Consider the following 15,488-nt stretch of genomic DNA (forward strand, 5'->3'; position numbering starts at 1 on the left):
CACAAGTTCACCTCACGGTAGATCGCGATATCGCGTGCCGTTCCGATTCATCCACGCGAGCGATTCTCCTCTTCCTGTCTCCTTCTCGGCTCGATTCACAACACCGGGAGTAAGAGAAACTAGGCGAGCGATTCTCCTCGCGTCTTCTTCTTGACGCGAGACGACGCGTTCGTCCATAGGGAAGCTGAAGAAGATCGACGATCGATCCCTGGACGTCGACCCGATTACGCACCGCGAATAAAGCAAAAGGATAATCGCGTTTCACCGTTCGTTGTTCGCGGGTAATATTTGCCCGGTCACAGCGTTGCGGGACCGGCCGTTCTTTCCCGGACGAAATGAAATAGAATCACGGCGATTGAGTTAATCGACGATGTATAATTTGAATAATTTATTCGAGCCCGAGTAACTGAATTGTTGCTCATTACGCGTTCATGGCTTGTCGGTTAACCGATTGATTATCCTGCACGTACCGGCGCACGTCGCTCGTCGAAATCCGGTAAACAGTCGATTTTCCAGGGAGGTCGGCATCCTCGTCGATAATTGTTCTCGTCTGGATATGCCCAGATTATCCGATGTCCAATTGCGAATTATTATTGCTCCGGCTCGACGAATCTTTCGACTAATTAATGCGCTTTATACGCTTGTCCGTAAAACGAGCCCGATGAAATTTCGATTTCGCAAGGAAACTGACGCTTGAAAAAATCGTAATTATCGTCTCGGTCGACGTTACGGATCGTTACGACGACGCCGAGGACGGAACATTAATTGTGATCAGACTCGTAATCACGTACCGCAAAACCATGGTCCGTCCATTCTCGTTCCCCGCGTGATTATTTCATGCTCTCGATTCGTTGACTCCTCGCCTAAGGGCTGGCCTCGTGATCGATGATCGTCGCTGCTGTTCGCGGGCTATTAAATCGGAGTTACACCGCTCCTTCGAGCCTCGTTGGTCCACGGAATAATTCTCAGATCGAGCGTAGTACTTCTTCGCTGACCGTCACTGATCGTCCTTAAACGGTGTTCCCGTCGCGTTATATAAATGAGATTACGTCGTAGCCGTTATGGCGAGCAGCGTTCTATACTAATCAAAGTGAGTGTGTCCCCGCGTAACCGTACAATAGGTTTTCGAGCGATCGCGGTAACAGCACCCAGCGGTTCTAAGCTGCTATTTTATCCTGAGCCACCGTAATCAGACTCGAACATCGACATCGTTAACGAGTAGATCGATCAAGATCGTATTGAGGGGACGTCTCAGCGCGAATCGCATATTCTGTTCTTAGGGGTTTTCTCGCCATTCGGAGAGATTCTCGCCCCTCTAGGCTACCCCTAAGCGGCAGACGAACGACGGCCAATTTACGAGCGGCAGGAAAGAAGAACTTCTTTAAACTCGGATTAAAATAAGCGATGGAAGTAGCAGCCTTGCCTGCTGTACTTTTTTTTCGTTCACCCTTGGAATTCATCTGGAGTTTATTTCATCCGCGGACAGGGGGCTGCCCCCTGGGAATCTGCGTTAAGCGGCGATGTATCAGTTAAATCGACGACATTTTCGGTTCAACGTTGAACATCGCGCTTCTCCTCTAGGCGGTATAAATCGCGAGAGATGTGACAAATATCGAGATGAACGTCTGACATCTGTGTACGTCCGCTTTTGAGAATAAACAATATTTACGCCACTGTTCGGATAGTTTTCTGTTTGCCTTTCAGTCATCGTCTAAGGGACGCGGGCCGACGCGAGATTTTTATTTTTTAATCAGATGCCACTGTCGAGCGAACGGAACGGTACGAATGGATACACACACGGATAGAACAATAACGACGCCCTCGGGACCGTCCAGAATGAATCCCGGCTAATGCGATTACGCGACGTTCACGTTTCGGACTGATTCGCCTGCTTGATTTGCCTGCAAAACACGCAAGCTACGAAACACAACAATTAAAATTCGTTAAAACCGTCCGCGGAACGAGGCGATCTCTTCGGGTTTCCAAGCGATTTGATCGGTACGACCGGAAGATCTGACGGAGCGAATTTCGCGCATGAATTTCAAGACGATTCCGAGTACTTATCGTCTGTGAAAAAAATTGCCCGAAAGAAGGAGCGCGAGGAGGCGAGCGTGACCGGGTGAGAGCGCTGGTAATTCGACGGGGTTGATTTATCCGCGTACCGACGCGTTATTGCATTATTGCTCGGCCCCGGCGACGATACCGTTGCTGGCCAGCGTTCCGAGTCCCGGGGGCGCTTCGGCACCGCGGCTACCGAAAGTCTTGCTTCCCCGGCCACCCATGAATCATCCCCAAGAATTATGTCTTGGACGCCGGTGCCAGGACGCGCGATTTGTCGTTGCCCGTTTCGAGGCTTGCTCGTGGGAGCACTCCGAAGAGCATCCGAGAGTTTGTAAGTTCCGTACAGATACGTTCGTACGATCAAGTGTATCGTTAATAATACGTAACGGTTTCTAAACTGAAAGATAACGTCCAACGGGATGTTCAAACTCCGAATATTGATGACTGCGAAGATGTAGTACCTCTCACAGTTGAACAGAATGGGGTCCTTTTTACACGAAATCAACTTAAGGATGTATTGGCTATACAGTCAATCCGAAAAATTTGTGTACCTTAGAAAAACGCATTTCCTATCATTAAGAATAGTGTACTTTTCTTCTATTTTCGATATTTAATGAGTTAAGTATGATTATTTGGCATTTTATTGATGTTGACAAAATCCGACCATTCCACCGTCGAAACGACGAACTTTTGACAAAAAATTTCGTTTTTCCTTAATAACTCTTAAACCCTTGGAGATACGGGAAAATTGCATAGGACCTTTCTTGTAGAGGACGACGAGATCTACAATTTCCATATAAAAACTTTTCGCTAACATTAATAGTTTACGAGTTATGGACGAAAAACAAAAAAACGGTTTTTTGCAAATTACTCGTAAACTATTGACGCTAGCGAAGAATTTTTACATGGAAATTGTAGATCTCGTCGTCCTCTACAAAATGAGCCTAAATACGCCCCCCTAAGTCCATCCGTTTGGAAGTTATTGGCAAAAAACGAAAATTTCGCAAAATCTGAAGGGGTACCCCTTGGAAAAATCTCGGAAAAATTGAAAAATTTTTTTTTGTCAAAATATCGAAGAATGCTTCAAGTAAAGGTTGTAGATGATACTACTACCTATGAAAAATTTGAAATCACTATAATTTTGAGCTTCTTAATAGTAATAGGAATCTATAATAACAAATTCAACATGCTAGCATTGTTTAAGTATACATATAGCATATACATCCTTAACGAAGAAATAACCGATCTCATAAACGAGAAAATAACTGGCAACTGTCTGTGCTTATCTGACAATCAGGATAATGAGTAATAAATGATTTACGATCGATCGAAGGTTCAAGTTTATATATTTTAAAGCTAATAGTATACAGAGTTGACAATCATGTATCCAAGAGCAGCCTAAGAACCACCGAATTCGTTCTCTTCGATGTAATCGGAACCTCTAATCGTTTGTTCTTGCACCCTAGCCCAGCTGCTACTGACCCTCGACTATTTATATTTATGTATAATATTTTATATTATAATCGTATAATACACGCGCATCTCCCTCGAATCGTCCACTTTATACACATCGAGTCCCCGTTTGTACTTCTCGAACTATACTCCTCAACGTAACTCCTGGGTAAACGGTACCTTCAATTAAAAACGTAACTCCGCCTTCTTCGAGAACGTTTACAACACTGAAGAACTCAGAAGCCAATTTGCTGCTGTCGCAAACTAATTACAACGAAACGGTGAGTCCATTCGCCGTCCGAATTTCACTTTCAAAGCAGATTCTAAGAATTTCGAGAACCCGTTCGTTTGCACCGATCACTGCACTACACAAAAATGATCCTTGTTCCTCGACCAAAAGCACCAACGTAAGTTTAAAGAAGAGGAATTTCCGAACGTGTGTGAATACTCACCACCGCCGCGCGGCGGAATCGCGCCGGGTGAACTCGGCTAATCGAAGTCTCTGGTTTTACGCGGGCCTGTCCAGACCCAGGGCTTCCTGGTGTCGTCTGGCTTTCAGCCTGAGGTCTGCGATGCTGCTGTTCTTGGAGCGAGCCGCGGCCGCTGCCAGGGAGGCTGCCAGGCTCAGGGGATGAGAGTGAGGGTGACTGGAGGTCGGCGGTGGAGGCGGTGGCGGCGGCAGACAGAAGAGGCCACCGGCTGCCGCGTAATGGAGGACCGCCGGGTCGAACGCAGAACTGGCCGCGGTCATGTTCCCACCTGCGCCCTGTATCGGGGGGTGCAACCTCAACGCTGGAAGATACGGTGCCACTCGGCAGGGTTCCAGACTGGTCGGCGGGCTCCGGGGCGCCAGAACCATTCCACCTGTGACACCTGCAATTTCGCTTTTTTAATCGTAGCAATTTCTCGCAGAGAAGATTAAAATCCAGGGATGGGGCAGCGAAGGCGAGCTCAGGTACAGTGCTCGACGGCCGTCGGAGAGACGGCTGCCAGGGTGACGGGGACACTTAACTGTACGAGGTGCGCGGCCACTGGTTGGGGAAAATTGTAAGGGGTGATTCTAAAAGCCGAAACGAGGCAAGCATCTAGATTTTACCTTTGTGGAGTTGACTCTCGTGTTTGCGACACTTGGCACGTCGATTCTGGAACCAGACTTGAACCCTCGCTTCGCTGAGGCCGAGTCTCTGGCTGAGTTCCTCCCTCATGAAAGCGTCGGGATAGTGAGTCTCGTCGAACAACCTCTCCAGTTCAGCCAGCTGTTCCAGGGTGAAGTTCGTACGAGATCTTCTCTGTTTCCCGTTCCCGTTCCCGTTACTGCGACAGTTCGATCCTGGAAAAATTGCAAAATGTCTTTCCTCTCTTAGATCCTCGATCACGTCCGAAACGCGGCTCGAATATGAAATTCTCGACGGAGATCATTCACACAGATTATGTGTTTTATCGTTACGATTGAAGAACGAGTGAAACTAGATTCGAAGAGAGAGTTCAATTTCTCCCACGTTCCCGACGGAAACACGGCTGGATACTAAAGAGACGCGCCTCTGATGTCGACTAATCGCAAGTTCTTCTCGTCGCGTAATTTGAATAAGATCCTCGTAAAGGGATGAGATTTATGTTGATGACGGTCAGGCTGGAAGAAATGACCTGTAAACGAATCGTGGCGATTAATCGCGAAACTTCTCGCGACCGAACGCTCGTGAATTAATCATCGTAGTAACGTCCGAGTCGTTCGAATCTCGTAAATCCATTGGTCGAAACGGTTTCTGTTTAATTGTGCATACCGTCAAATTCGTGTCTTACAATAAGAAAAATCGTCTGCACGAGCAGACGTCATACAAATATCTCTCCATTTTCTGTTAATTATAGCGATAAGTGTTTCAGGTATAATTTTACTTCGAACGCACCTTAACTTCGATGTTGCGTATGGGACAATTTAGGAAGGAGACGGTCAAGACCCGACAAGATAATTGAATCCTGCGGTAAATTAAAGGTTTGAAAAAGAACTCCTACGAAACTTGGTCAGAGAATCGAGCACTAATCCCACGACCGTGGATTTTATTTGTGGAATAATCGAGCCTCTCCCGTCGACGCCCGCTAATTGGTCCGGTCATCCCGGAGCCGATCTTAAAAAGTGGCAGCTTCCAAAGAAGCCGCAAGCATCGCCGCGGGGGTGAAGGGCGCCCTGGGTATAATTAACGGTCTCGCGATCTAATTAATGGCTGCTTAATGCGAAGTAACTACCTGAAGGTACGATTCTCGCGAAGGTGTTGAGATAACTTCGGGGTAAACTGAGGAGCAGCGGAGGCAAGACGGTTCGGATCGTGGGCGGGGTAGGGACCGGCGGATTAAACGCCTCGCGTAAGAGCCCTTGACGAAGGGGACGTGATTTATATAATTTAGCAAAGTGGTGAGCTACGCAGTCTTATACGGGGTCGTTAGTTACCTAAGACCCCGCCACCCGACTGTTTAGCTTTGCCATCCCTCGGCCGTGCCCACCCTTCCTTTTGACGGCTGCCACCTTAATCACCTCCCTCTCGGCTTTCTGCATCTGTCCGCCGACATTTCCACCCCCGTAAAGATGAATCTTATGTGAATCGCGCGTTTGCGCCGATCGTTGAGCGTGCACCAGCGACAGGGGGTCGTCTCGCGGAGATTTTCATTGCCCGGCGGACCTTTGACAACAGGGGGTCGGTTTCGATCGCTCGAAATTCGATCAGGACGGTCGACCAGTGTTTCCTCGTTCCGTTTCTTCTCATTGATCACAGCGATCATCGTTTCCTCCGTCGTCGGTTTGACGGGAGAGAATCGAGAGAGTAACGGCACGAATAAAAAGGAAGTCGGCGAAGAGCGGACGGGGTGAAAAATGATGAAGCCGATGAAAAAAAGTGGGACGGTCCGCCGCGGCGATTAAAACGAGGAGGAATTACAAGGACGCTCGCGGTATGACGACGCGACGATGCAGTATCGCGCTTTAATCAATTAGCGCGCATAGCTACGTAATCCAATCGGCAGAGCGGATCCCGCATCCATATGTACAGCGGTTTGAACAGAGCCCCCCTTCTACCCTTTGCCTCCTAGCAAAATAACTCGTCGCGGTTTTCTCGTCCCTTCGTCATACGCGTTTCCCCTACCTACCGGTCGTTGAACAGATTTCGAGCCTCGTTGTCGTCAATCGTTTCAACGATTCTCACTATCCGATCCCACGTCGCGGGCTTCATTGGTCGTAGCATGCGTTTCGTTGCTCGGCTCGTTTCCAACGTATTCCAGAGATCGTAAGACTTGAGGCAGGCCACAAGTGTGAATGGAATCGTAGCTTATTTATCAATGGAGATCCGGACGAGATCGCAATCGTGATTAGCTGTGGACGGTAGTACCGGAGAAACGAGCCAACGAGTGGAAGATCTGCCATATTTTCTGATCCGAAGTACCGCGTGAAATTGTGAGACCTCCAAAAATCCTCTGTGTACCGTGTTCTATCCCATCCGGGAACAGTAACAAGTGAATCGTAGGTGCGAACTGGTCGCTCGACCAGCAAAAGTATCACTGGAAATCGGAAGGATGAAAACAGAGGAGCGAGAGAAAGAGGAAGAGAGCGAAGGGTAGCTGGTAGCGAGACCCTCCTGGAAAACCCGAAGCAATCACACTCGGACACGAGGGGTCGCTAATTCGATTACTAAGAGCGCTGCCCTCTTGGCCCGATCCGGTCGAACCCCCCGCCGACCACTTCGCGCACCGATCGCGATTCCCCGGGTCCCTCGACTTTTCCACCCCTCCGGCGAACCGACCCGAGATATTGCCAGCCATTAGGCGTATAAAAGCGAGTCCGGTCAACCCTGTTTAACCCCCTTGACGGTTCGTCTCGTTCCTGCCGCACATCTCAGCGGCTCGAAACGTCAAACGTTCGTTTTTCGTAGACAGTTCTTGCTATAAAAAAAAAAAATGAAATCAACGCGTTTAAATAAAAATCGTTTATAGAAGGCGGGCAAGAGATCATCGGCTAAAACGTTGTTTACATTCCTCTGGCATCGAGGAGAGCTCAAAGAAGATTCACTGCCGGTCCGGCTCGAAGGGTAGCGACGGGTAAATATCCGGAAAAATTCCAGGAACGTTCTGGCCGGCGCGGTAATGCCTCAAAAACTTACGGACCCGGGGATCGTGAACGTTTGGAGGAGCTCTCCTTTGACCGGGGGTCAAGTGGAAAACGCTGACCATTTGGGGTGGAAACGGGGAGTGCCGCGACGTGGCAAAGTGGTTTAGGAATCGTGTGGTGATCTACTGCGGCGCCGAGCTCTTTCTCTCGACGATATCTGTTACGTCGTGCGTCACCGTGACTCGAAAAATATCGCCTCCGTTCGTACGTCATAGACGTCACACGCCGCGCGAAATCGAACGTCGGAGTGATCGACTCCTTCGTACCCTCTCAGGACTCATCGAGACTTGCAAGAGTTCTGAGCTTCGGAAATCGCGCGTTCGAACGAGAACTGGAGAGGAGTTTTCCCGGTTTTTCTCGCGGGCAAAGAGTCGAGCGAGTTTTCTTCGGTCGTCTTCAACCCGCAGTTATTTATGATTTCACTTGGGCGCGTCCGATGGCTGCCGGCCGAGCAGATTGCTTTTTGATTTGCGCTTAATCGGGAAAAGTTATGGGCCTGGGAGAGGTGGAGGCGCGGAGGAAAAGAGCAACGGTGGAGCGAGGGGGGAGATGGGCCACCCTCCGGCGCGTGTTAGGGGGCGTACACGACTAACGCGGCGGGCCGCATATTAAACCATAAATTCATGCGAGCTCTGGCCGCAATAGACGCCGAGTTATCGCAGCGAGGAACCGACGCTGGCGTTGCTTGAACGTGTCGCTTTTTTAAAACGCGATTTTCATTCGCCCGCGCCGTCGGCCGTGCACCGGCTTTCGATCCAATTTAAACCGCGCGTACGTAACGTCCGATCTGTCGATTGCATTTTTTGTCCACCCCCCGAGCACCGAGCCATCCCTCTCGCGTCGTTACCCGCCGCGGCCGCTGTCGCCCATCGTTTCGCGTTAAATAAATCTTGGCCCCCGAACTGATGCTTTTTCAACAGGGTCTTCTTCGTATTCGTTGTCATCGATACGTGGTAACGCGTAAAATAAAATGCAGAGCAACCGTTCTAATCATTTACCGACGCAATTTCAAGAGCGCACGAGGTGACCACTTAAATGCAAGTCTGATCTGTGAAGCGACTGGTCTAAATGCCAGTGACGGCGTGTTCAAAATTTGGGATGAGATGTTCATGCATGAATCAAGAATTGAATATACTCTGAGAAATGACGCTGTGTATCTCGCGACGTTGAAGAAAATTGATTCGTATTTAACAACGAAACGACGTCGTCTTTTGACGCGGAGAAGGAAGAAGACGTAGAAGGGTGGAGAAGGAGGAAAGTGGAAGTGGACGTCGGAAGAGGTTGTTATTGAAGTCGACTTGGCATGTGGGTAAAATTGGAGGTCGGTGATCGTTACGTTGTGAACGGTCAGCTATTCCCAATCACTTCTGAGCTTTATTGGACGACGTGCTGAATTATAAACGAAGATCGAACCCTCCGACGATACGTGTCCAGCCACGGAATTTCGTCCGAGGTTCCTGACCTTCTTACCACCGTCCGAATCAGTTACGTACCTCCGCAACGTCCGTATTCTCTTATAAGGGAAACGAGGAATTCGCGAGGAAAATAAAATCAGGCACCAAAGTCTGTCCCCTACCTTTGGCACCTTCCTCCTGTCCGTGCATCAAAGACCTCGACACATGCGATTGGACCTTCAAATCCGAAGCTTTCCCTTCGCCGGAGCTTGGATTCTTCGATTCGACGTAATTGTCCGGACTGGCCGATCGTTCTCTGGAGATCGGCGGTGGCGAAGGACTGCATCCGAGGAGTTTTCTCACGGACAGCTTCAATTCCGGTGTCTTCAGCGGTGGAAGACCGTCTGCGGTGTTGGCCACGTCCTTCACCTCCTTGCTCTTCGTCGTCACGGACAGATCCTCCGGTTGGAGACGAGCTTCCGGCGACGGTGGCTCGTCCACGGTGTTGGTCTGATCGCTCGCCGGCTCCTGGCCGGGCTCCCGAGTACTCGCATCTGGAGAACCAGCCCAGGAATCATTAACCGTTTCACGTACTGTCGCGTCAATTAAAACGAAGAAAGCAGGAAGCGTTTGAAATCGAGAGATCTCATCTCGAGACTAGACGAAATAACGCGACGCGGAATTTTGGGAGACAGGCTGAGAACATTTGACTGGTGAACGTCAAGTGGTATAAACTGATCATGGTCAGACGTCGACGTGCGTATAGAAATGGAACAGGTCGTGAGTTCGCTCGACACGACAAATTTCCGGAGACGGGAAATACGTACAAATGTGAAATTCTACTATTGGAGATTCATCGAACGTACTCGATATCCTTAGAAACGAATAGTGCGAGGTGAACCGTGCATGAGAATCAACAGATTACCGATTCATCGAATGAAGCGACGAGCACTGAGACAGGCGTCGGCCTAGACTTCGCGGTTATAAAAGAATCAAACGGAAGTCTCGTATAAGAATCTGCGTCACGTCTGCGACGACGTGACGGTTTACTCTTGTTCGAGATTCGATTTCGAATGTTCCAAATCTACCGAAGTCAATTTTCAAGGGAGTACAGTGGTACCGTCGTCGTCCAGTCGCGTGACCGTTCCACTTACGATTGCCGTTCGATCGTAAAGTCGTCGATCGTGAGATCTTCTCTTACAGCTGCCACTCGACGTCGTCTGGACTCGTCGACAGAGAGAGGTACCACTGTATCAGAAGATCCCACGAGCCGAAAACAGAGAACGGTCTAAAGAACAACTTGCACATGTTTCGCGTCTCCGCTCGTTCTCCAGCGAGAAACGATCGGAACCGAACCGACTTTGTCCACCAGTCCACTGTCATCACGTCCGATCGCACCGTCGATTAACCCACGTGACGTCCGACTCGGTCGATTCGATTCACCAAAAATGAGAACGAAGGACGAATAGAAGCGGACGAGATTTCCATGAGAGCGAGTCGACATACTGGCATCGTTCTCCGCAGGGTCGCCGAGCAGGTGCGCGACGCTTAGGGTGATCCTCGCGGACGGTGGCCTCTCGGCGGTGTTCCTGGCAGCCGCCGCGTGTTCGCCAGCCGCGGTGTCGAAGCTCTTGGAGACGAACTGGGCGAGCTGCTCCATCCTCGCGGAGAAGACTCGCGCGACGACGCGTCGACCTCGTCGCCGAGGACGAGAGGACCGGCACCACGAAGGGGGTCGCGCGGAGGTGGCTCTGGCTGGCTGGCGTCGCGACGCCACGCGACGCCAGGCGTCCCACAGGACGCCATTCGGACGCCGGCCAATCGAGGGGTTCGTAGGCGGTTCTGATACGCCCTCGAGCATCATCCCTTTCAGCGATCCGTCGACCCTCCGCCATCCCTCTTCGATTCGACCCCTCCGCACTGGCCGTAAACCGAGGCTCATTAGCATTTGCGCCCGCTCTTCTGCCCGCGAAGCGCAAACTACCTACCACCTACCGATCGCCCGCCGCGTTCGACGTCCAACCCCTGCGGCCGTTTCGCACCCCGTCCTCCTCCTCCTCCTCCTCCTCCTCTTCGTCGTTGTCGTCGTCGTCGCCGCACCGTTCCAAGCTGTTTGCCTCGGTGGTGGACCGTACATGGCTCACTGGCCACCGCGTTTACGAGACCTCATCGCGACCGACACCCGGGTCGGTGACGTCGCGTCGCTCGTTCCTCGTCGACCTGGATAGGAGCCCTGCTAGGTGAGAACGATATGATCGTCGACCATCTCCGGTGTTTACGCGACATGTTCGTCGGACCGAAATGATTCACTGCTCGTTCGATTCGGGATTCGAACGGGGACGGGTCAGCGTCGAACGATGCTGAGTCTTCATCGTCTTTCGTTTAATTTATACCTGCTCTGGGAGTGAATCCCGTGACGAATGCTCTATGTCGCGAAGAAAAACAACGTTTCATTCACCTGTCCTCCCTTCAGCGAGTAAAAGCGTCGTGAGCATGAACAATTTCGTACGTGGGACTTTGAGAAATTTCAGCACTCTTCTCACGATGGGGCCCAACAGTGTTCTAGCCCCATGAACTTCGATCCGGTCTCCGAAGATTCAGTCTACTTGCGCAAAGAAATAATTCTTACCTCTTGCGTGAAACGATTCCAAACCGAAGATTCGTATTCGATGCAACGATGAGAGGAAAAATTCCATGTTTTCGTCGTTAATATTTGCCCGGCAACGTTTTACATCGAAATGGCCGCGTAACGGGCCTTTGTCAGGCTAGCCGCGTACCCGTCCACCGATTGCGAGGACGGGGCGATACGTGGCGTGGCGTGGCTTGGCTTGGTCTCGTGTTTGCCGCTACCAAACTCGGCAATATTTAAATGGGACTGCGTTCGGGAACGTAATTGCTCGGGCAAACATGGCCCGTTGGGACGGATAGCGACGGCCCGGCTGACGAGTTCCAAAACGGAGGGACCAGGGAAATCGTAGCCGAGGAGACCCGATGGTCTTCGAAGGGACAGAGGATGAATAATGAGAAATAAAAGTACGCAACGATGTGTGACGAAGACAGAGACGTAGATACGTGTATTAAAAGAGCATCATCGGTTCGACTCTGAGACAGACGTGGTGTCCAGGTGAAGGGTTCTTGAAATCAGAGAAGGCGAGTCGGGCGAGAATAAGAAGTCACACGCTTGCGTGGCGGAGGGTGAAAGAACGACGCACGAGGGAATTAACGCTCGTGGAACAAAGATAACTCGACACGCGTATAAAGGGTGTACAGGCCGAGAGAGAGGGTGAACGTGTACGTGGAAACGTCGCGTCGACGGATAGAGAGAGAGAACGGTCTATAACGCAGGCAGACGGAGCCAATCAGGGCGCAATGCGATTACCTTAACGAGAAATCCGATTACTTATTCATTCGCCTAACTCGAAATCAGTTTAACTAATCGTTTAATTCGGTAGCTCTACCCCTCCGACCGTTTCCGAGGCAGACACGGCACGCCGAGTTCCCTCTCTTTCCCTCCGTGCACACGCGGATAGGGTACGACGGCCGTAGGGATGGATGGATCCCAACTGGTCTCCTCTCTCCTCTCTCTCTCTCTCTCTCTCTCTGTCGTCCTGGTCAAATAAACGGTGCGCGCACACGTTGAACCACCGCCGTTCCTACACGTGCTCCGCTGTTCTTGCCCGGGAGAGGGTGAGGAAAACGCGGTGGGGTAACGGGCCAGGAGGAGAGAGAGAGGCCTCGTTCAATTCAATTACGTAATGAATTGTCGTGTCTTGAGTAAACACCCTTCCTCACCGCGACTCGCCGCCGGAAAATCGCCGAGCCGGTTGGGGGATACGTTCCTCCGGCGCACAGTGGGGATGCTGCGTGAACCACCCCCGTCCCCGGCTACAGACTCGTTCAGAGACGTTAGCGTTCCGTTCGATTCGACGCTTATTCTTCGTTCATATCGTCGATCGGTCGCTATCGTCAAAAGAACGTTGGAAGCCCGCGAAATGTGACCGAGGCACCCGATGGGAACATGTTCCCACACCGACCTCATACAGGCTAAACAGACGAGGTCTGAAAAACCTTCCTCGGGTTAAAGGGGTAAAACGGAAGAATAAAATGAAATGAATCACGCGTACAGGAAATTCTCGTGGCAATCACGATTGGCTATCTCTTAAAAACGTAGAGAACGAAGCGGAACGACTCCTTGAACGGAAGAACATCGAGCCGTTGACGCACGTACTCTGTTTATGAGGCGCGCTATACGAGTCCGGTGAACCGAATCAATCTGAAGCTGTCGCAACCGCTTCGAAATTTCTCATTGCGTCTTCCCCGAGTTTCGAGGTTCTCCTCTTTCTCCCCTGTTCCTCCCCGTCGGTGGGTCTTCCATCGCGGTGTGCAGCCGCACTCTGCACCGAGATATCGACTGCTTTAATCTCGTTTGCAAAGGAGGTATCAGCAATTTCGATGTTTCCTCCGAATTAATAGGATTCGCGGGAACGGTCACCGATCGAAAGGAATCCGAACAAATCACGCGTTCGGTTTCCACGAATTTCCCATTGGAAACAATGGAACATTTAAGGGGCTATAGCAGCCTGACACTCTCACGTAAAAATTTCTTTTGCATTTCTTGATACTTCATACTATCAAGAATATATTAAATCGCAGGTTCTAACTGAACATCGAGATGAATAATTTTTGTCAAAAAAATTTCCAAGTACCACGTACCACCTAAACTTCAAGTGGTCACACTGGTGCAGCCCCTTAAATCTGAACGAGATGCTCAGTTGTTCAGCTCAAATTTCGAATGGCTAAATTCCCGATCATTCCCGATGTGAGCACACACGGCTAGAAGGACGATCCTCGTCCACCAAAAAAGAAACATTTCGTCATGGCATTCCTCCGGGCCAAATTCCAAATTCGTGGTGTAAAATCATTCAAGGTATTGTTCCTTAGAGGCCACGCTAGAACGATAAATCGGGTGATAGGTCGGCTGGCTGACAGCGGAGCGACATAGGTTACCGCGAAACGAAACTCTTTTTATGAACGACAATCCGGCATTCCGCGCGCCTGTTGCATTTACGACGATGGAACTCGATCGGATCGAGAGGGTAAACGAGTCACTGTTCCCAGGACGACTTAGCGTTGCTCAGAGGTCCATCGATGGTACCGTCCGTGCTGAAGGAGAACGTCAGGACGTTCTGGTTCCGGCAGCCGAGGGACCAGCCGGTTCAGTATGGCATCGGGAACTGCGGCAAACAGTGTCCCCCTTGCGTGGATCTGATCTGCAAGGGTCTTCCATCCAAGTGCCTCCAATTCGAGGGGAAAAAGACGAAGACGAAGAGGAAGAGGAAACTCTTGAGCTCCAGGAAGCAGGAGTTCTGGGACGCAAAGCCGAACAACTGCAAGAAGGAGAAAATACCGGAGAAACCAAAGTTGACTTTGTGGGAGTCGCTGTTCGGGCCGTGCCCTCAGAGATCCTGGCCCGATCCTTGTACCTGCAGGCTGGCCTACCGAGAGAGGAAGAAGCTGAGACATCACGATCCAAGACTGCGCGATCCCCGATACCAAATCACTGCCGGTGACGTTCTGTTGTATACCGAACAGGTGAAACGCACGAGATCTGGAGAGTGCGCGGAACCCCAGCCGAAACCTCCCCCATCGTTCAAAGTCCCAAAAGCTGTTCTCTTCAGTATGATGAGCGATAGTTCCGAAAGCGTGAGTCAAATCGTTCGGTCCGAAAGTTAGAACGACGATTATTTATAAGTTATTTCGCTCTGTTCTATGTTCTTCTATTAAATTCCTCGTTCCAAGGTCCGAATTTTTCTGTATAATGACTGAGCTAGTCGACACCTCCTGATCGAACGTACCTTTAGGCCTGGCAGAATCGCATGACCCTTACTCAAGGACCGTGCGAAAGCGACCCGTGCGAGCGACCACGGCCGTACAAACGTCCGTACGAAGAACTGAGGCCGCCAGAGAACAGGAGGAAGCAAGTGAATCTAAAAGCAGGCATCGCGGCGGACGACGTACCTCTACCGATGAACAGAAACGCATACTACTTCGACGCTCTCCCTCCGCGGAAATCTGCGAGGACCTACGACTTATTGAAAGACCTCGAATCGCAACAAGGCGAGAAGCGAAAAGCCGAGGAAAAGCCCGCCTCGGAGATGCAAACGCTGAAGCGTTCTAGGATAGAACAGTTAAAGATTTTGATTACTCAGAAGAATCCTTCCCACTGCAAATCGTCCTCTCTTTTTGACCGTCAAAATTGACAGATTCGTCCGTGTGTGCAGAAATAGTAATTCGTAACTTGTAATTTCACTTGTAACTTGATTCCTTTTAAAACGATTAAAAAAACAGTAAGACGCGAAGGATGGCTGGAGTTTCATTTGAGGATTCTCTAGTTGTATCAACGTTCCCGACGATCTGAGTATTTGAATTTT

The 15,488-nt window shown here is 50.4% G+C and overlaps 2 protein-coding genes across 2 annotated transcripts; one reads left to right on the top strand and one right to left on the bottom strand.

The window, feature by feature from the left end:
- Positions 1-3,403: 3,403 nt before the first annotated feature.
- On the bottom strand, positions 3,404-10,718 carry LOC108630966 (short stature homeobox protein 2). The gene is made up of 4 exons (XM_018034575.2): positions 10,564-10,718; positions 9,240-9,611; positions 4,610-4,843; positions 3,404-4,386 (listed from the first exon to the last, which is right to left on the bottom strand). Exons 1-4 carry the CDS (start codon positions 10,715-10,717, stop codon positions 4,022-4,024), a joined length of 1,125 nt encoding a protein of 374 aa, XP_017890064.1. The 5' UTR covers position 10,718; the 3' UTR covers positions 3,404-4,021.
- A 3,439-nt stretch (positions 10,719-14,157) lies between these two features.
- On the top strand, positions 14,158-15,317 carry LOC113465077 (uncharacterized; the record flags this gene model as incomplete). Its single annotated transcript, XM_026818570.1, has 2 exons — positions 14,158-14,772; positions 14,919-15,317. Coding segments are annotated over 2 exons (1,014 nt in total), but the record flags the coding sequence as incomplete, so codon positions are not given.
- Between the last annotated feature and the right edge of the window lie 171 nt (positions 15,318-15,488).

Source organism: Ceratina calcarata, unplaced genomic scaffold (genome assembly GCF_001652005.2).
Source record: "Ceratina calcarata isolate Rehan_Ccalc_2016 unplaced genomic scaffold, ASM165200v1 scaffold8, whole genome shotgun sequence".
In the NCBI taxonomy this organism is placed as follows: domain Eukaryota; kingdom Metazoa; phylum Arthropoda; class Insecta; order Hymenoptera; family Apidae; genus Ceratina; species Ceratina calcarata.